The sequence below is a fragment of the Podarcis liolepis genome (assembly GCF_965112155.1).
Source record: "Podarcis liolepis genome assembly, chromosome: 3".
Classification (NCBI taxonomy): domain Eukaryota; kingdom Metazoa; phylum Chordata; class Lepidosauria; order Squamata; family Lacertidae; genus Podarcis; species Podarcis liolepis.
Window position 1 is genome coordinate 107,109,647 of NC_139557.1, and position 20,577 is coordinate 107,130,223.

General features: G+C 43.4%; 1 protein-coding gene across 4 annotated transcripts in view; it reads left to right on the forward strand.

The window, feature by feature from the left end:
• NPHP1 (nephrocystin 1) overlaps positions 1 to 20,577 on the forward strand; it is a 41,203-nt gene that overhangs the window by 10,624 nt on the left and 10,002 nt on the right. For 3 of the 4 annotated variants that reach the window (XR_014523550.1, XM_083494390.1, XM_083494392.1), the window contains exons 6-14: positions 1,617 to 1,718; positions 2,784 to 2,884; positions 4,074 to 4,116; positions 4,861 to 4,945; positions 6,105 to 6,199; positions 6,351 to 6,479; positions 7,471 to 7,545; positions 9,519 to 9,629; positions 11,159 to 11,241. Coding sequence is in view for 3 of the 4 variants with exons in the window: in XM_083494390.1 (XP_083350516.1) it covers positions 1,617 to 1,718; positions 2,784 to 2,884; positions 4,074 to 4,116; positions 4,861 to 4,945; positions 6,105 to 6,199; positions 6,351 to 6,479; positions 7,471 to 7,545; positions 9,519 to 9,629; positions 11,159 to 11,241 (824 nt within the window). In the remaining variant the exon portion in view is untranslated. Of the gene's footprint in view, positions 1 to 1,616; positions 1,723 to 2,783; positions 2,885 to 4,073; positions 4,117 to 4,860; positions 4,946 to 6,104; positions 6,200 to 6,350; positions 6,480 to 7,470; positions 7,546 to 9,518; positions 9,630 to 11,158; positions 11,242 to 20,577 lie in introns of all 4 variants that reach the window. The other variant, XM_083494391.1, reaches the window with a different exon arrangement.

Here is a 20,577-nt window from a genome sequence, read left to right on the forward strand (position 1 = left end):
GTTCCCCGGAGGGGTCACCCTCGGGATCTGCATCAGAACCCTCGTATTGGTGGGACGATAGGCCAGAGGAGCAGTGGCGCAGACGGTGGCTGGAAGGCCCAGGACGAGCAACACCGACAGGAGGAAGTGAGGGAGAGACGGACATGGACGTTTTCGGGGACGACCCTGGTTTCGAGCACGGCGGCACAGAGATGGAAGCGGAGGTGACTGTCGTCGACGAGAGCGGGGAGGAAGACCCGGGAGACTTCAGATGGAGGCCTGCCACGGGAAGCGACCGATACCCGACGTTCGTCCCTTTGCAACAGCAGCCCCCAGCTCCAGCACCGGAAGGAGGGGAGGGAGGAATGGGGGGCTTCGAGGGGGGGATGGATGTCAGGGGTTTAGGAGCAGAAGCACGGGCAAGGGAGGAAACAGAGAGCGAAGGGGAGGAGGCAGAAGAAAAGATGAGTGACGACGACGACCCGAGATCTCCTAGTCTTTCCAGTGAATCAGAGGATTCACAGAAAGGAGCACCAGTGGCGAGGGCAAGGGGGGAGTCTAGGGGGGCACCCCAGGAAGACAGAGCCAGAGAGGACTCAGGGGGGAGCAGCTGGAAATCGGGACCAGCGTCACCGCCAGGAAGCAGGGAAGAGGAAGGGAGCCAGGGGGGAAGCGCTGGCAGCTCACCACAGGAGGGAGGACATGAGTCAGGAGTGGCCACACCTCCACAGGAGGGAGGACATGAGTCGGGGATGGCCACACCTCCATCGGGGAGCGAAGAAACGGTTGAGAGGAAAGTGGAAGGTTGGGCGCGCGCGCCAAGTTCAAATGCAGAGGAAGGCGGCGCAGTAAGCAGCCCCGAAAGAGAGCCAGGTCCTAAAGCCCGGCGCAAGGAGGCAGGAGGGTCTGGGTCAGCGTCAGAAGAATCCCGGAAGGAAGAAGCCCCGGGGGGTAGAGGGACCCAGAGGAGGACAATCAGGAGGAAAAGGTGGAGCAAGGCTAGGATATTAAGTTGGTGCACACAGGGCGGAGACTCAGACGGAGCTTCGCCGACCTAGCTACTAGGCGTAGAGTTGCGCGCAGCAGCGTGAGAATGGAAACTGTAATTCAATAAAGACTTTTACTTAATGACCGCTGGCTAGCGTGATCCTCTGTGAGCTAGGATCTTCAAGCAGCTCTGACACCATTCAATATTTACATGCCCAACTCTAGGATCTTCCACAGTAATATTTTGCATCAATTGGTAGAAATACAGTGGTACCTCGGGTTAAGAACTTAATTCGTTCTGGAGGTCTGTTCTTAACCTGAAACTATTCTTAACCTGAAGCACCACTTTAGCTAATGGGGCCTCCTGCTACTGCTGCGCCGCCGCTGCACGATTTCTGTTCTCATCTTGAAGCAAAGTTCTTAACCCGAGGTAATATTTCTGGGTTAGCGGAGTCTGTAACCTGAAGTGTATGTAACCTGAAGCGTATGTAACCTGAGGTACCACAGTATAAGAATAGCAGTCACTTTGGGTAGAAGCAACAAACTAGACCACTAGGCCTCTGCTTTCATCATATATTCAGCACAGAATATCTTTAAACCCTTGTGTATTAATGTAGTTTCTTCCCCTCTCTTTGTTTTCAATACTGAAGAAAGGCGAAGTTCTGCTTATCCTTGAGAAAAAGCCTGACGGTTGGTGGCTAGCTAAAAACTCCAAAGGGGAGAGGGGCCTTGTGCCTAAAACCTACCTTACGGTGGGTATGCTTCTACTTTTCTCTTTCTATTCAGTTCCATGTTTAATGTTATTGTTGGCATCTTTCCACCTTAGTGGGCTTGCAGTGTTCCCCTAGGTGAAAGCAGGGGTGAAATAATCTTTTCATGGACCGCTGCAGCCGTCTGGACAGTGATATGGAAAATAACTACCAAGCTTTCATCTTTCCCAAGATTGTGGTGTGGTGGAATGTGGGGATGGCATTTTTTAGTGCTATAGAAATAAAACCCAGTAGCATGCCAACTGGTAGATATTTTCTGTCATTCCTCAAATATTTCAGACTGCTTTCTTGAGACGCCCAGCCAAACATAACATCTTAGGGCGGTTCCAGACTGTTGCTATTTTCAGGTAAGATTCAATCGCATCTTGGCAAATTCAGATTGTGCAATTATAGATGATAGGGAGGTCTTGTGCAACACACCCTTTAAAAAAAATCAAACAGACTTTTTGGGATACAGTGGTGCCCCGCAAGACGAATGCCTCGCAAGACGAAAAACCCGCTAGACGAAAGGGTTTTCCGTTTTTCGATGCGCTTCGCAAGACGAATTTCCCTATGGGCTTGCTTCGCAAGACGAAAACGTCTTGCAAGTCTTGCGATTTTTTTCGCTCCCCCCCTTTTTCTAAGCCGCTAAGGCGCTAATAGCCTTTTAGCCGCTAATCCGCTAATCCTTTAATAGCCGCTAAGCCTTTAATAGCCGCTAATCCGCTAAGCCACCAATAGGGTTGCTTCGCAAGACGAAAAAACCGCTAGACGAAGAGACTCGCGGAACGGATTATTTTCGTCTTGCGAGGCACCACTGTAAAAGAAAGTGACAGGAAAATGCCCTGGAAACAACACTTTGACACAATGTCAGCTAACTTCCCTCCAAACAAATCTGAATAAATACTCAGTAGCAACCCAGGATCCAACCCAGGGCGTATTCACAAAAGAGCAATAATTTGAAGCAAGAATTTCCACTTCTACTGCAACATAAGATCACCCAACTTCCTTTTTAAAATAAAAAAGATATAGAATGTTATTGACTGTTGCAATGGATCAACTTTGTAGGTGAAAGATGAGGAAGAGGGCCAAGAACCAAGTGAAGAAGAAACCGAGGAAGATATAGAGGTGGCAGATGAAACGGAAGGAGGGGCCAACATTCTGAAAAGGTAAAGGGACCAGAGCTGTGAGTGGAAATGCGTCATCATGCTGCTGTTGGTGATGGGGGCTTCTTCATTGCAGAAGCTTCCTTGCGTCGTTTGTGTATCCCCGATTTGAACTTGACTGATTTCAGTCCTGATTTGTATCTACTACAAGAGCAAACACAGTGGGAGATGGTAAAGCCATTTAAACCAGGGCTCTGCATAATGGGAAAATATAATACATACATACATACATACATACATACATACATACTCCTCCCATCTGGCTGGGTTTCCCCAGCCACTCTGGGCAGCTCCCAACAGAATATTAAAAACACGATAAAAGATCAAACATTAAAAACTTCCTAAACAGGGCTGCTTTCAGACGTCTTCTGAAAGTCAGATAGTTGTTTATTTCCTTGACATCTGACGGGTGTTCCACAGGGCAGGTGCTATTGGCGAGAAGGCCTTCTGCCTGGTTCCCTCTAACCTCACTTCTCACAGTGGGGGAACCGCCAGAAGGCCCTTGGAGCTGGACCTCAGTGTCCGGGCTGGACGATGGGGGTGGAGATGTTCCTTTAGGTATACTGGGCCAAGGTTTGCAGTAGTGATAGTTTGGGAAGGCATCTCTGAACAGGAATTTATAAGAATCCGGAAGAATCCTGCGAAAAGTGAATAATTTATTTAATGTCATTTAAGGAACTTCATTTCTACTGGACTTCAGAACATTATTACAGTAGAGCGGCTGTAAATCTGGTACTGTTTCTTTTATGAACACTTGTGCCTTCAATTTGTTACTGCTCTTGTGGAACATTTTGTAATGGCATACACTACACCATTTGTAATTGTGCTGTACACTACCCATGGTTCCTGTTTGAGTGGAAGGGCAGTGTAGAAATCAAACAAACAAACTGACAAAATAGGTACAACAGTGATCAGACCACTTTCACGTGGTAGTGAAAGGCAGGCGAATAGTGCGAAAACTAAGGCTGCCTTAGCCACAAAACTGAATTGAATAAAGATTCCAGTCTCAGTTACCACATGGTCAGAATATAGATTACATGGTTTTTCCCAGTGGGATCGTCACTCAGTGTGTCATTTTACAACCCATCACCATAATCACATATTGAGGGTCAATTTGCCCATCTATATATTTGCAGTTAATTGATTTGTGAATCAGCTTTGTGTTATGTTCTTATTTTTATGCTACCTACAGAACAGATTCGCACTGGAGTGCTGTTAAAAAGGCCATCACAGAGGTAAGCCTGTGTTTTATCATTTGCATACCATTCATGATTATTGATATTTTGCTTGGTTTTTCTTACAAAACCAGACAGCCAAACTGGTACTCTTATTTCATATGGTACTCCCTCTTTCAAACAGTCCAACTATGGACAGCAAAGTTAGCAAACTGAGTATCAGTTTGCTTGAAAAGGGCAGGAACAGTGCAGTCCTATTCATGTTTATACACAAGGAAGTTCCACTGTGTTTAGTGGGGCTTACTTTTAGGTAATATAATGTAAAGAATTGCAGCTGCAGAGTGTTTCTGCTTGTTCATCCAGTGGCTCTTCAAAATACTTGATGTTCAGTGACTTGCTACTTAAAGACTAATATGGAGCCAGAAGTAAACTGATAAATGGAAGCAATATGCCACAAGGTGCCATAGGAAGGCACTGGACATAGTAAAAGATCCATCGCATCCTGGTCACTGTCTCTTCGAGCTCTTGCCGTCGGGACGGAGATACAGGACGATGAAGACAAGAACGAGCCGTCTTAAGAGCAGCTTCTTCTCCAGAGCGATCTCAGCCCTGAATGGGAAGCCCGGACTTTGAAAGTCATCTAATCTCCCTTGCTGTACTATACTGTATTGTTTAATTAGTGTTTTTATGGAGCAGTCAAGTAATTTCGTTGTCCCCGAAGGGGGCAATGACAATAAAGATATTATTATTATTATTATTATTATTATTATTATTATTATTATTAATTATCTCTCTTCTTAATAGAATAATACCTTAGATGCACTGACAACTATGGGAGCAGTTCCTGCAGGATTCCGACCTTCAACACTTGCACAGCTCTTGGAAGAAGGTAGGAGTTTTGTAAAACTACTCTATTAAACCCAGAGCTCCCAAGGTATGAAGGAAGTTTATTTTAGGAAGTGTGAACATTTATTGGGAGGTGACCAAAGTTCTGATGGAAGAATGTTGTAATTGTATTTGTGAGGGGTTTTTTTTTTTTTTACAGTCAAGTGGGGCATTTTTATGAAATAAATATTTTTATTGCATTTTTCATTTCGTTAAGTTCTGGATAGCAGTGTGTCAGTTTGTGTATTGGAGCAGGTCAGCAATAACTCACAAGGTGTCAGTGAAATTAACTATTTAGTCAAAGAAACAAATAGCTCAGGCCTAGTGAGCACAGCAACTAGATCTTGCCCCAGTGAAGCAGTTGCCAGGACTGAAGGTCTGTAAGTCTCCTACTCCCCCAATTCCTTCCCATGCAGTCTGAGGTTCCTTCATCTTGCCTGTCTTTTCTCCGCCTTTTCTATACCACTTCAGATTCCGGGAAACCAGAGGGGAGGGAGCTGGTTAGAGCAGGAGGGGGAGACCCCCGGCGTCTTCAGCAGCCTGACTCATCTCTGTTTCTTGCCCCCCCCCCCATTCTCTGCTTCTGCCTCTGAGTCTGGACTGCTCTCTGCCACAGCCTCTTCCTGCTCACTAAACCCTGTTACTGCTTCAGTTTCTGCTCCCTCCCTTCCCTCTGTCCACTCATTGTTGTCCCACCACCAATCCCCTGTCTCTGAGCCTTCTTCCCTTGGGGATCTCCCACCACTCTTCTGCATCCAGTCAGTCCATGATACGGTGGTGACAGAAATCTTTTAACAGAGTTTAAAAATGCCTCTTTTCTATTTGGAAAAACGCCCCTGAAACTCCGAGCATCCTCCAGTATGCGCAGCCCTGGAAAAGGCATTTCCCCTCTTCTCCAGTGTGCTCCGCGACATATATCAGAATGATATATGCACACTAATCTCCTGGCAAAACACTAATCTTCTGGCAAGAAGAGCGAGACAGAGCAAGAAGAGCAAGATAAGATTTATCACCAAGTCAATATGTTTAACATTAGGATGTCAGTCTGTAATTGTGCTGCTGCTGAAGTCATAAAGTTACTTACTTGCAAATTCCATTGAAGATAACCAAGATAAAGGGAGATGGGAAAATAAACACACTAAAAATAAGCATTGTTCTTCCAGGAGTTCAGTTTCGGGCTTCTTACTTCTTACAACCTGAGCTCACACCTTCCAATCTTTCTTTCCGAGATCTAGTGTGGAACCCGGAAAAAGGCACTGTAAGTATTTGCTCTCAATAAAAGCCAGATAAACTCTCTTTAGGGTAGCAGTAAATGGGGAAATTGGAGAAAATGGATTATGCAATAACATATTATGAAGTAAATGTAGCTGTAAAATGTAAAACTCTGGTCCCTGCCCCCTTTCTTTCAGATTCAGTCAAGGCCAACTCGGCTATCACTGATTGTGACCCTATGGAACTGTAAAGGGATTCCTTTTCCTGGAATGAGCATACAAGTCCTGAGCAGACATGTTCGACTCTGCCTTTTTGACGGTAACAGAGTGAGTTCTACAAATCACTTAACCTGAGCGGTTAAAATTTGAACTTCTTCCAATATGTTGATCACATTTATGGAACGGGAAGCATGTGTCTACTCAGTTGTCAACTGCTATTTTGTGGTGGATTTAAACAGTTGCTGCCTATAACTTATTTGCATACAGTTCTTTGTTCTGCATTTTAAAAGCTTATCAGGCTTCAGTTAATTTGTACCTGAGACAGTATTCCAGACTTCTCCTTTCTGGCTATCCTATCTTATATCTGCAGCATTGCATGATATTTATCTGTACATGACCCATGTGCAGCATTGACATATTTAGGGTAGTAGTCCATGAAATTTAACTCAAAATTGACTCACTGAAATTAATGAACACGGCTAAGTTAGGTTCATTAATTTCAATAGATCTGTTCTGAGTTGCACACTACCCTCAATGCCACATAAGTTGATTAGTCTGCCATTCCTCCTTATCAGAGAGCTGATGGATAATAGACCTGATTGTTACAACACCCTTGAACATGTACTGTATTTTTTGCTCTATAAGACTCCTAAAAAGTAAGGGGAAATGTGTGTGCGTCTTATGGAGCGAATGCAGGCTGCACAGCTATCCCAGAAGCCAGAACAGCAAGAGGGGTTGCTGCTTTCGCTGCACAGCGATCCCTCTTGCTGTTCTGGCTTCTGAGATTCAGAATATTTTTTTTCTTGTTTTCCTCCTCCAAAAACTAGGTGCGTCTTATGGTCTGGTGTGTCTTATAGAGCGAAAAATACGGTACCTAGTAATTCTCAAAAGCAGGATTTGCATTGTTCTCCATTGCAGAGTGAAAGCATCAGTTTGTGATAGGCTGGATTCAGTGATCATATTTCTAAATTTCATGAGCTAAAGAAGGTGAAGGTTGGTGATTCAAACATAAGCTGATCTTGTAATGAAATAGTTTCCCTTTCTTCATTGCGTTAATCTACACTGCTGTATTCAAATGTTAATTACTTTCTCGTTTTAGATACTGAGTAATATTCATACAGTTAGAGCTACGTGGCAACCTAAAAATCCCAAAACATGGACTTTTTCTCCACGGGTAAGAATACTGAGGAGATTATTGATAGATTTGACCTGGTAAATTTTGCATAACTTTGTAGGATTGTGATCTGTAGTATGTAGAATTAATTCTAGCGCAATCTGATAATAATCTTCCTCCTGCCAAAAAAAAATTAATAATAATAATTAACCAAAATGCTAGTTAAGCATTACTTGTGATTTAGAGGAGGGGGAACTGAGCCATAGAAACACACGCCAAGTTCTCAGTTGCCAAGCAGAATGAATTTAAGTGCTATGAGGTTTGACCTCTGGAAACCACCTCTTGGAACTGTATTGATAAAATCCTGCTGACTTGAGGATCAAACTAGATAAGACACGGGAAATTTATTTGCTGTTTCTTTTTTTTTACAAAAATAAAAAAGCTTGGGTAGAGGGTCAGAGCGTTGGAGAAGGAAGGGCAAAAGGTTTACTCATCTAAATCCTTCCACCCCTATTTGCTGTGCTAAGAATAAGATGAGCAAATAGCACCTGGGAATAATCTGGAACAGGAAAGCAGTTCAGGGCATTAATCCCCCACCCTCATCACTTCTTGTTGTTTAGTCATTTAGTCATGTCCGACTCTTCGTGACTCCATGGACCAGAGCACGCCAGGCACTCCTGTCTTCTACTGCCTCCCGCAGTTTGGTTAAACACATGCTGGTAGCTTCGAGAACATTGTCCATCACTAGGGGTCAGCAAACTTTTTCAGCAGGGGGCCGGTCCACTGTCCCTCAGACCTTGTGGGGGGCCGGACTATATTTTGAAAAAAATATATTGAACGAATTCCTATGCCCCACAAATAACCCAGAGATGCATTTTAAATAAAAGGACACATTCTACTCATGTAAAAACACGCTGATTCCCGGACCGTCCGCAGGCTGGATTGAGAAGGTAATTGGGCCGGCCCCGGCACCTGGGCCTTAGTTTGCCTACCCATGCTCATCACTGTTGTTCAAATTGAATTCCACTCACTTGCTTTGCATTTGGCACTAAATAATCACAGGTTACTTGTATGTGCTGAAGGAAGTGTCATGGATTGTTCAGCAGGTGGCAGTGTTTCTTCTGAATCAGTGTTGAAATCACACAGCAAGTGGGAGCTTCAAATATGAATTTGCCCCTGTTTTGAAATTATATTGCATCTCGGTATTAACTAACAAGTCTACTGGATACCCCTGAGGCATGGTTAAATTGTTTATCTCTGGGTATATTTGCTTGTTTCTTTTTGATCCACATATAGCAGTGGAAAGCCATGATGTTATGGCATTGTGAGTACCCTCCCTGCCCCAACAGCAGCCAGCGAGGAAAAGTGCATGGTGCATTTCCATTGCCACACATTAGTGGTGAAGAAAATTCACAGGGTTGCCATTTTTGACAGCACCCATCCATTCTTCATCATATCTAATTTTGTCCTTAGCTTGTCACAGTTCATGTACAGGGGGAATTTGTTGAGTGAAAGGAAGGCATTGAAGAGGTGCTGAAACCTCTGTCATTAAGCTGAGCTTTGCTTGCTTGGAGCACCAGTTTAGAGTTTGAAGAAGGGAAGAAGGCTTCAAGAGGAGCTGCCTTCAGATAAGGAGGACACTGCAAAATGGATCTTCTTTGGAAGCTGGTGCCTATATCTTTGTGGAAAATAAAACACAATGCCCTCCTGGTTGTTGTGTAGCTTGCCGACCACTATAGGATTTTGTGTGTATTCCCTGGTTGTATCACTTAGTTGTGTGCAACAATTTTACACAAAACTAGGTGGCACTATAGGATTTAGTGTGTATTCCCTGGTTGTATCACTTAGTTGTGTGCAACAATTTCATACAAAACTAGGTGGCATGTAAATATAGTGATTGTTGGTGATGCTTGTGATTTAATTTAATAGTTTATTTCTGAAAGGAAATGGAGGAATTCTATTGGTGTTTCAAGAGAGTCTTGAAATAAAATGCTTAGATATATTTGCTGCTGCTTCTTTTTTTACATTTTTAGGTGACTGGCATCTTACCGTGCCTGCTTGACGGTGATTGTTTTATTAGATCCAATTCCCCATCTCCGGACATAGGCATATTATTTGAACTTGGGATCATTTACATTCGGAATGTAAGTTCTCACAGGTGATTCAATGCATGAAACTATTAGAAGATAGGCTGTCTGTTGGTATTTCTTTTATATACAAAGAGCTTGGCATCATAAACCACAGGAATGAAGTAGAAGTCAGTTTCAGTATCACAAGAATGCCAACCTCCCATTAGGACTGGCACATAATTTATTAGTATGAATTGCCATTCTCCTGCTTGCTGATTTGGCTAGCCGATCGTTAAGCTGTGTGTACTTGAGGTCAAGGTTAATAAATCAAATTTATTTGATAAGACAAAAGTGAAAGTGATGAAGACTACCAGCCTATATTTTTTATCTTCCTTTTTGGGGTAGCTCATGAAATATTGAAGGGCACGCACATTAAGAACGTAAGAGCAGCCCTGCTGCACTGGGCGAAATGCACATTGAGTCCAGCATCTTGTTCTTAAAGTAGCTCATTAGGTACCTGTGGGAAGCCCACAAGCAGTGGTGGAGGAAGCCACTCGGGTGCCTGGGGCGGGGCAAGGCACCCATAGGGACGGGGCACACCGTGGGGCCTCTGGAGTCTGCCTGCCTTCTCCCACTCAGCTGCCCTACAGCTGGGGAGGAGGCAGCAGGCAGACCGTTTGGGCAGCTCAGAGCCTGCGTGCGCCCAAGCCACCGTGTATCTCCCAGGAGAGATATTTGGCTCGGGCATGCTGCAGGCTCCGCGGTGAGTACCGCCCGGCATTTTGTCACACCCTTCAGGGGTGACACCTGGGGCGGACCACCCCCACTGCACCCTTGCTTCACCCCTGCCCACAAGCAGGACTGGAGGGCAGTAGTGCTCTCTGCGTTTGCTGTTCCCACAAACTGGTATCCTGAGGCAGACTGCCTCCAACTGTCCTATTGTAATCATAACTGGTAGCTATTGATAGCCTCTCCCTCCATGAATTTGTCTAGTCCTCTTTAAAAACGATCCACGTTGATGGCCATTGCAACATATTTTAACTGTGCACTGTGTGAAGTAGCACTTTGTTTTGTCTGTCCTGAATTTTCCCAACATTTGGTTTTATTGGATGGCCTTGTTTCTCTCTGGTTAGCCACTGAACCATAGCTGTCAACGTTTCCCTTTTTTAAAGGGAAATTCCCTTATTCCAAATAGGATTCCTCGCAAGAAAAGGGAAAAGTTGACAGCTATGCGCTAAACCCAGTGCTCTATTATTATAGAGATGACCAGTCCCTGAGGATTGCGTGAAGAAAATACAAAACAGGGCTATCTGTGTATGCAAGCTTGATTGCCTTGCCGATAGCTGCAACCACTAAACCAATTCCATTCCTTTAGCTGCATTTATTGGTACAATCAAACCCACCTAGCTTTGAGTGGCAGGCATTGATTATTCCTAGGGTGATGGCAGGGGGGAGGAAGGAGAGCCTGCCATTGCTGCTTCAGCTGCACACCTAATAAAGATAATGTGGGAAGAATGGAGCAGATGGACCCAAGGGCTGATTATGTCCACCCGTTTTACGTTTTAGCAACCTGGATAATTAGTTTCATCCACCTTATTTTCTAGTCAACAGGCGAGAGAGGAGAACTAAGCTGTGGCTGGGCATTTCTAAAACTTTTTGACTCCAGCGGACTTCCAGTTTCCTCCAAGTAAGTTTCCTTTGTGATTTGGGGAGGTGAAATATATAAAGATACATCAAATTCACAGGGTTGGTTTATTATGTGTTTATTGCATTTATATCCCGCCTTCCTCCAAAGAGCTCAATGTGGCATACATAGGTCTTCCCCCTTCTCACATGTCTGATCCTCACAACCACCCTGTCAGTTTAGTTAAGCTGAGAGAGAGTGACTGGCTCAAGGTCACCCAGTGAGTTTCATGGCTGAGTTGGGATTTGAACCCAGCCCTAGCCTGACACTCTAACCATTACACCACAATGGCTCTGCCTGCTTGGTTTTGCCTTCCGCAAGCTATCTGCCAGAGGTGAAAAAATGTGTTGCATTGGTTAACTCCAGAAATTTCAGCAGTCAAAGCTGATGATGTAACAACACAGGGGTACTTGGTTTTGAGTGTCCCTCATATGGTACTACTCAATAGCGTTCATGAGCCATTTCATGCTTCACCTACAGTACAAATCTCCTGATGAATATTATTCAGAAATAGGTGTGAAAGATCAGATGCAGCTTCCTGGCACTTGCTATGTGTCTCCTCTGTACAGCTGGCATTGTGACAGACACTTTGCAATGCAAAGTGTGTGTAGACCTGATGGGTGTTTGATTGCGGCCATCACATTGTAGGAATCTCATGTTTGGACCAATAACCACACACGTTCCCCAGAATGCTGCCAGTTCCAGAAGGCAGCAAGGTGCCAGTGCAGATGCCAGGCTCTTGATGCTGCCACAAGGTAGGCTGAGGAGGTATTTGGAAGATGGCTGTAACCGTCAGACAAAGGCTTGTGGTCGTTTCATCTTAACTAGCCCTGTGTAAGTAAGATGCAGCAGGGGAATAATGAAGCTGCCTATTAGTTAAACTGCTGAGAGTTGGTAGGAGAGGTTTTTTAAAACAGAGATTGGCATGTGCCTTGCTTCATATAGGTCACCTGGCGGAGAAGACTTTTTGAGTGTGCTCTTAGTTTGCATGCTTTGGTGGGTCACTGCTTGTCTGTTACTCAAGGGCCCCCAAATACTGAAGATGGCTGTGCCACCAAACATTTGCTGTTAAAATATGGCAGTTTAGAAAGCTGTCCTGTAGAAGTTAGGCAATTTTTCCTATCTAGACCAGTGTTGCCCATGCAGATTGGAAGCAGCTCTCCAGGGTTTCAAACAAGAGACATTTCCAGTTCTTCCTAAGGATGCATTTGCTTCCTGTGTTGGCATTTAGAACTGTGCTACTTACCTTGACTTTTGGGGGAGCATTTAAAATATTAAGTTGCATTGCCAGGTTTCCCCCCTCAAAGTTGTATGGCAGCTGCTTCACCCCCTAAGCATTTTGAATTCATATTCTTTATTATGGTGGTCCACACACCAATCCTGAATGCTAGTTTGCAGTTGCTCCTGTTTAACATACAGGGAACTGAGGATGAGAGAGATGCTTTCCCGAGACCCCCCTTTCTCTCCCCCCTCCCCCCGTCCTGAGCCACTCCAGGGAGAGCTGTAAATGATGTATTGGTGGAACAGATGAAACCCAAACACACAATTGGAAGTGTTTTCTGCTCCCATATTGGGGCTCTCTGGATGCTGGCCATGGTGACGTATCTCCTGGCTCTCACTCCTATCCTGCTGCTATTTCCCTAGTGCCTGCCAATACTTCCCCATAAAGCTAAAGCTTAAAGGAACTAAGTATAGCAGATAACGATTCAGTTTAACAGTATTCATTTCACAATAATACTACATTTCTTTATATCAGAAGCACATAATTGCAAATGCATCTGCAACATTTTCCAGATTTCACATTCTTTGCCAACAGAAACAATTTTTTCCACCATTTTTTTTTTTTTTGGGGGGGGCGCGGGAATTCTAGCAAGAGGAAATCTGAATTGCAACAGGCAACTTGGCTGTACACCAGGATCACAATATCAGTGAGATTTACTCAGAGCCTTGGCTAATGCTCCCAACTGACTATCTGTTGCATCTTCAACTGAGGAGGGGGAACCTGTAGCCCTCCAGATGTCATTCAGCTCCCATCAGTCCAAGACAGCGTGGCCAATGGTTAGAGATGATGGGAATTGTAATCTTCACAATTATTTTTTTTAAAAAAAATATTTTATTGTAAGTTTTAAACAAAAGAAAATCACCAAACATATACAATACCTTCACCAAAAAGTAACAAACAGAAAAAGCACAAGTAGACAAAAACACAAACATAGAATAAAAAAGATCATAACCGTTCATGTCTCATTTTTTCATAACTGTCTGGACTTCCTCACACCTCCCTTTCCTGCATTCTCCGTAATAAAGTTATAAACAGCAATTTATTACCTTATTTCAATTCTTATTTTCTAGTTCTCATATATTATGCCTCAGACTTTAAATATTTTTGTCGAATGCTTAACTGCTTGGTTTAGACATAACATTACTTCAAGCTTCATCTTTATCATTAACTTCCACTTATTCTCATATATCTTTCAACTAAATTGCTGATGCCATGTTATTTCCTTTCGTGCACTTTCTTAACATTCATACAACTTATAATATTTTTGTAAATAGTCTTTAAACTTTTTCCAGTCCTCTTCCACTGTCTCTTCTCCCAGGTATCGGATTCTGCCAGTCATTTCAGCCAGCTCCATGTAGCCTGTCAGTTGCATCTGCCATTCTTCCAGTGTGGGCAAATCTTGTGTCTTCCAATATTTTGCGATGAGTATTCTTGCTGCTGTTGTTGCGTACATAAAAAAAGTTCTGTCCTTCTTTAACACCTTCTGGCCAACAATGCCTAAAAGGAAGGCCTCTGGTTTTTTAGGGAAGGTATACTTAAATACCTTTTTAAACTCATTATAGATCATTTCCCAGAAGGCCTTCACTCTCGGACAAGTCCACCAGAGGTGAAAGAAAGTTCCTTCAGTCTCTTTACATTTCCAACATTTATTATCATGCAAATGGTATATTTTTGCAAGCTTGACTGGGGTCATGTACCACCTATATATCATTTTCATAATATTTTCTTTCAAGGCATTAGATGCCGTAAACTTCACACTGGTGGTCCATAACCTTTCCCAGTCTGCAAACATAATGTTGTACCTAATGTCCTGCGCCCATTTTATCATGGCTGATTTGACTGTTTCATCTTGAGTATTCCATTTTAACAGCAAGTTGTACATTTTTGAGAGCACCTTAGTCTTAGGTTCTAACAATTCTGTTTCTAATTTCGATTTTTCCACCTGGAATCCTATCTTTTTGTCCAAATTAAAAACCTCTTTAATCTGAGCATAATGTAACCAATCTCACAATTAGAAGACTGCAAGACAGTGCTAGAAACTGAGATAGGAAAGCTAGGAGTTAAATGGTATCTTAAACCTAGGTTATGGGCGCAACAACGGAATGTCTCGGTGCACTTTTTATAACAAGAATACAAAGCTGAAAATGAGTGAACTGCAGCTAAAATACTATGTTTATTTTTGACAGGGTCCAGTCCTTCCCCTGCCCACCCCCTAATATTCTTAAGAGAGTCTCTTCTCCAGTCTTCAGAGAGTAGCTGGAAGTGGGGAGGCAGAAAAAGGTTCTCCTTTCCTTCCACTCTGCAGTTTTAATCTGAAATCTTAGGTGCAGATCTGTGCCCAGAGTTCAGAAACGGCTCGTGCTCATGAAATTCCCTGTTGCAAAATGCTCCTAAACAGTGGTAGTTTCGAACACTGGCTGCAGATTCCCCATCCCTTGCTGGAACCTGTGCTCAAATCTCCCACTGGGTTCAATGGGACTCCTAAGTAAGTGTGATAGGAGCGCAGCCTTGAAAGTTACAAATTAACACACATTCATCTCTTTCTTCCTCCAAAGTTCATTAAGGCCAGCTTTAGTGATGTTTACTTAATATAGCATTATGTACGCCACATTTTCTTTTTTTTAAAAGAAAACCCTTTTCTATGCAAGGCAAGGCAGGACCAAAACTGACTAATGCTAATTAACGTCTTTTGCCACCCAAGCATTCTTGCCATTTCTGCATTCCAGGGGCTCGGCTCACAGAGGCTGTCCTTGAGAGGAACATTTCTGATCATACCACAGATCCTTGAGCTGGGCTTGGATACTGCCCCAAGACTGACTCATTGCTAGGCTTGTACTACATGTGTCTCACAGCCTGGGTGAATACTGAAACTCGATGTCATGTGATGTGTATGCAGCCTGTTAACTTGCCCCGAGACTGCTAAGCTTGTTAAACAAGTCTCACCCCCTAAATGATTTAAAAATGTGCTTGGTTTATTTTCAAAACTTGAAGTGGGCCCAGATTTTCTTTTCTTTAAAAAAACAACAACTTGCCTGTGGACTTCCTTTATGACTGTCTTAGCCGTCTTTCTAGTATCATTTCCGCAGTCCTGAATAAAGCTTTCCTTAGCTTTGGCAAAGGGACTAAAATAATCTGATGGCGTGCCCCCCCCCTGTATTTTATGCTTAATACAGTTATTATAATTATTTAATTGCTTTAAAATATTTACCGTTTGCCAGCCTCACAAGGAAGAAAAACAAACCAATCTAAACAAAAACAAAACAGCAACAACAAAAAGAAAGAGAGAAGAATGCAAAGTCCTTCCTCACAGGTATATCTTAACTTTTGTCCCAGACAGAAAAAGGTGAGCCCTCCCAGCTCTCACCCGGGAGCTTCCTATTCTTCTCCCAGCTTCTCGCCCTGGAAGACCACCCCTTCCCTGTAAGGAAGGCTGCTTCTGAGAGGCCTTTCTACACGGTTTTTCATGTGCAGCTTTACGCATTTGGACATTTCCCCTGAGGATCATAATCCTATGGCAGAGATTGCCTTTCCCCCAAGCTGGTTGCACTGTGTTGTGTAATGAGGGGGAGGGGGGCAGAATGTGATTCTTATCCTAGCAAGCACAACAGTAGAAGGCTGTTGTAATGGCGTTGTGCTCTGCAGCTCTCTTGGGCTCATATAACTGGACACTGTCTGTGCCTTGAATTGTGAGGAGTGGGCGACACGTCCCTCCCCACACCTCCCCTTCATAGCATCGTCATTTTCTTCCAGTTTTCCTCCCAAGAGCTGGAGTGTTTGTGCAGCACTTAAGAATCATAATTCAATGTACTTGTCTCCCAAAAGAAGATTGCCCCACAAAGCAAGACTACCCATATCAATTGTGTGGAAATTCCACTAGTGGTACAGGATGGGAGTACATAGAGTCACCTGGTACCTAGTAGGCAAGGGACGCGGGTGGCACTGTGGGTTAAACCATAGAGCCTAGGACTTGCCGATCAGAAGGTCGGCGGTTTGAATCCCCGCGATGGAGTGAGCTCCCGTTGCTTGGTCCCAGCTCCTGCCAACCTAGCAGTTCGAAAGCACGTTAAAGTGCAAGTAGATAAATAGGTACTACTCTGGCAGGAAAGTAAATGGCGTTTCCGTGCGCTGCTCTGGTTCGCCAGAAGCGGCTTAGTCATGCTGGCCACATGACCCGGAAGCTGTACGTCGGCTCCCTCGGCCAATAAAGCGAGATGAGCACTGCAACCCCAGAGTTGGTTACGACTGGACGACTGGTCAGGGGTCCTTTTACCTTTACCTTACCTAATGGCACTTAATAAGCAATAATCTATGTAATATAAATTGGGGTGTGTCTATTTTTCATGGTGTGTGGAGACCTTTGCCACAGGTGGGGAGCTGAGGTTAGGCCTTGCCCACATTGGACCCATGACGAATGGGGCTTGCAACTGAAGTCCCAGCTCTGTGCTGCAATGAAATCCCACTTTTTGAGTCACCTGCAAAACAATATGTACTGTATCAAAAAACCCACAATCTCAGTCTTCAGTAGGCAGCATTGTTACCTACAAAATGAAATGTAGGGCTGCACAATAATGGGGAAAGAACCCAATATATGGTAGAAAAAAAGTCTTGTTTTTAGAATATTAGATACATATCTCTTCTTATAATTCACCAGTGGCATCATCGTTACTTATAGAATCTGGTCCAACCCCTGGCAATTCAGGAATCTCAACATGCAGTCCCTCATCCAGTTTGAAACCCTACCGGACCCAGCTTAGCTTTGCAAATGTGTTAGTCGTATTATTGCTCTTTGTGTATCTTGGGTAATTTCTGCTACAACAATAAGAAACCTGCAGCCAGAATCATTAGCCCTTTAGAGGAGAGGGCAGAACTGGAATATAAAACATTTTTGCATTGCTGAACTCCTCTTTCTCTGAATTCCAAGTTTCTATTGTTTCTGCTGAAATGATATGATGTGCTTATGAAGCTACACTTGCGGCCAGATTACCAAGTTGCAGCTACTGTGTGTGATGACTGGCACACAGGTGAACACCCATTTTCACATTGTGGCTTCTCTCAAATCCCCTGTTGAAAGTTGGCAGGAACAGAGAGGATGGGCAAGATGTTTCACTTGCATTCATCACTAAGGGTTAGGGAACCAGTATACCAATACAGGAATTTCCACAAAGCATGTAATTCATGTCTGTCACTTCCAGACAGGAAATCATGTTGAATCAATCAATACTTCAGTATTTTAGTTGACGAGAACAGTAGCCAAATTGAAACAGTGCAAATTATAAGCTGCTGCCTGGCCAAATGATGAAAAGTTTTAAAAATATCTCACTCTATCCAGAGGGAGGTTAATTAATATTGAGCTGTTGTCATTTATATTTTTATTTCCACCCTTCCTCCAAGGACATGAGGGCAATGTCCTCACAACAACCCCATGAAGTAGGTCAGCCTGATAAATGGTGAGTGGTTCAAGTTCACTCACCATGCTTTGCGACAGAACAGAGATTTGAGCACTTACATTATTGTCCTGAGTTGGATGAATCCCTAGCCGGAATTAAGATTGCCGGAAGAAATATCCACAACCTCAGATATGCAGATGACACAACCTTGATGGCAGAAAGTGAGGAGGAATTAAAGAACCTTTTAATGAGGGTGAAAGAGGAGAGCGCAAAATATGGTCTGAAGCTCAACATCAAACAAACGAAGATCATGGCCACTGGGCCCATTACCTCCTGGCAAATAGAAGGGGAAGAAATGGAGGCAGTGAGAGATTTTACTTTCTTGGGCTCCATGATCACTGCAGATGGTGACAGCAGCCGCAAAATTAAAAGACGCCTGCTTCTTGGGAGAAAAGCAATGGCAAACCTAGACAGCATCTTAAAAAGCAGAGACATCACCTTGCCAACAAAGGTCCGTATAGTAAAAGCTATGGTTTTCCCAGTAGTGATGTATGGAAGTGAGAGCTGGACCATAACGAAGGCTGCTCGCCGAAGAATTGATGCTTTTGAATTATGGTGCTGGAGGAGACTCTGGAGAGTCCCATGGACTGCAAGAAGATCAAACCTATCCATTCCGAAGGAAATCAGCCCTGAGTACTCACTGGAAGGACAGATTGTGAAGCTGAGGCTCCAATACTTTGGCCACCTCATGAGAAGAGAAGACTCCCTGGAAAAGACCCTGATGTTGGGAAAGATGGAGGGCACAAGGAGAAGGGGATGACAGAGGACGAGATGGTTGGACAGTGTTCTCGAAGCTACCAGCATGAGTTTGACCAAACTGCGGGAGGCAGTGGAAGACAGGAGTGCCTGGTGTGCTCTGGTCCATGGGGTCACGAAGAGTCGGACATGACTATACGACTAAACAACAAACAAAATTTCAGTTCTATAGCTGCTATACCAGCCTATTCCTCCTGCCCTTGAACTGTGCGCCAGCTGGTCATTATAGGAACAACTGTTTAGAAACTTGTGCCTGAGCTTTGATTTTTATTTCTTCTTCCCTCCCTGTCCCTTTCCCCTTGTATTAATTATATGCAGCCCGTCTCACTGGGTTCCCCAGCCACTCTGGGAGGCTTCCAGCAAAATATAAAAACACAGTAAAACATCAAAACATTAAATCTTCCATATACAGGGCTGCCTTCAGATGTCTTCTAAGAGTCATAGAAGCATCCAAGGCACCTTATGTCAACAATTCAATAAAAGCAGCAAGTAAAATATTAAAATAGAATCAGGAAGCAGCAGATAATACAAAAACATCAGGGAGAAAAACAAGCCCAAATCTACCATCCTGTAGGGGCAAAGGCCAAAAGTTAAGCAAGGACCGTTTTGTGCTGGCAGCTTAATTTGAGACCTCCACTTTATAGCCCAGTAAAGTGGTACATACTCTGTTCTAAGGACCAAGTTAAATAATGTTTTGGCAGGCATCGGGCTCATTTTTGCATTTGTAAACCCAGGCAGATAAGTGGTGCAAACTGGTGAAATATCTCTGATTTGCAAATTCAAGCATGCATGTTCATCATCTGATGTATACAGAGACCTAATGATTTGCATGTGTGAATGAGCCATCCCAGATCTAATGTCACATTCAGAACTTTCCTGTTGCCTTACATCGCCTCTTCAGTGCAGTCTGTTCACACATTCAACTGCAAATCATTGAGCGATGAGAAATAAAGGGATGTATATATGTGTGCATGAAAAGGATCCAGGAATGCTGGGAATAAATGTGGGTTATCTGTCTATCAGATAATTTTGGCTGCAAAAGAGCAACATCTCAAACTATTCCAAATTGGAGGGGCCCTGGCTGAGTGTCCATATGATGCTTCTGAACTTGGAAGCCAGCCCAGTGTATCTTTAGGATGTTCTGTTCATCCATATCTAGGAACTCAAAGCTAAAGGATTCCTTTGTCATAATTTGACTGCCTTTTATCTGTAATTATGTGATCACTGGAAAGATACAAAATTGGCACAGAGTCGTTTCTGGGCAGTTTAGATGAAAACCCAAGAGGAAGGAGCAGATGAGTCACTTCTGCATGGAGAAGTGAATTGTACATCAGCACTAGAGGTGAACAGGTCAGGACGGAATTCAAAACAGTAAATTTAGCACCAGTGGCTCCTCCTTAAATGACATTTGTGAATGCGCCCAGGATGTATCTTTGACCCCAGAGAAGCTTTTCAGGTAATTTACCTGATGATAACTTGAGAGCCACAACCCAGAGAATTGTACAAGTGTCTGCATGCCCAAAACTTTTAGTTTCCCACAGGGTGGATTTGATTTAAATCAAATCGATTTAAATCACGATTTAAATCACTAGTCAGTAAGACTTGATTTAAATCATTTTTTTAAACAGAAACACTCATTCTTTCTAGTATAATCTTAATATTGATAACCAGATGAAGGTTTCATTTTTGGAATAATAATTTTTTAGAGTAGTTTTTACAGTTATATCAAAAATTACTGATTTGGTTATACTATTAGAAATACATGGACAGATCATTATGAAATTATTGTTAGGTTTAATGTGTTAACTGTTTATATTTGGGCAACTTTTCTGCTGTACTTTGTTGGAAGGAGAA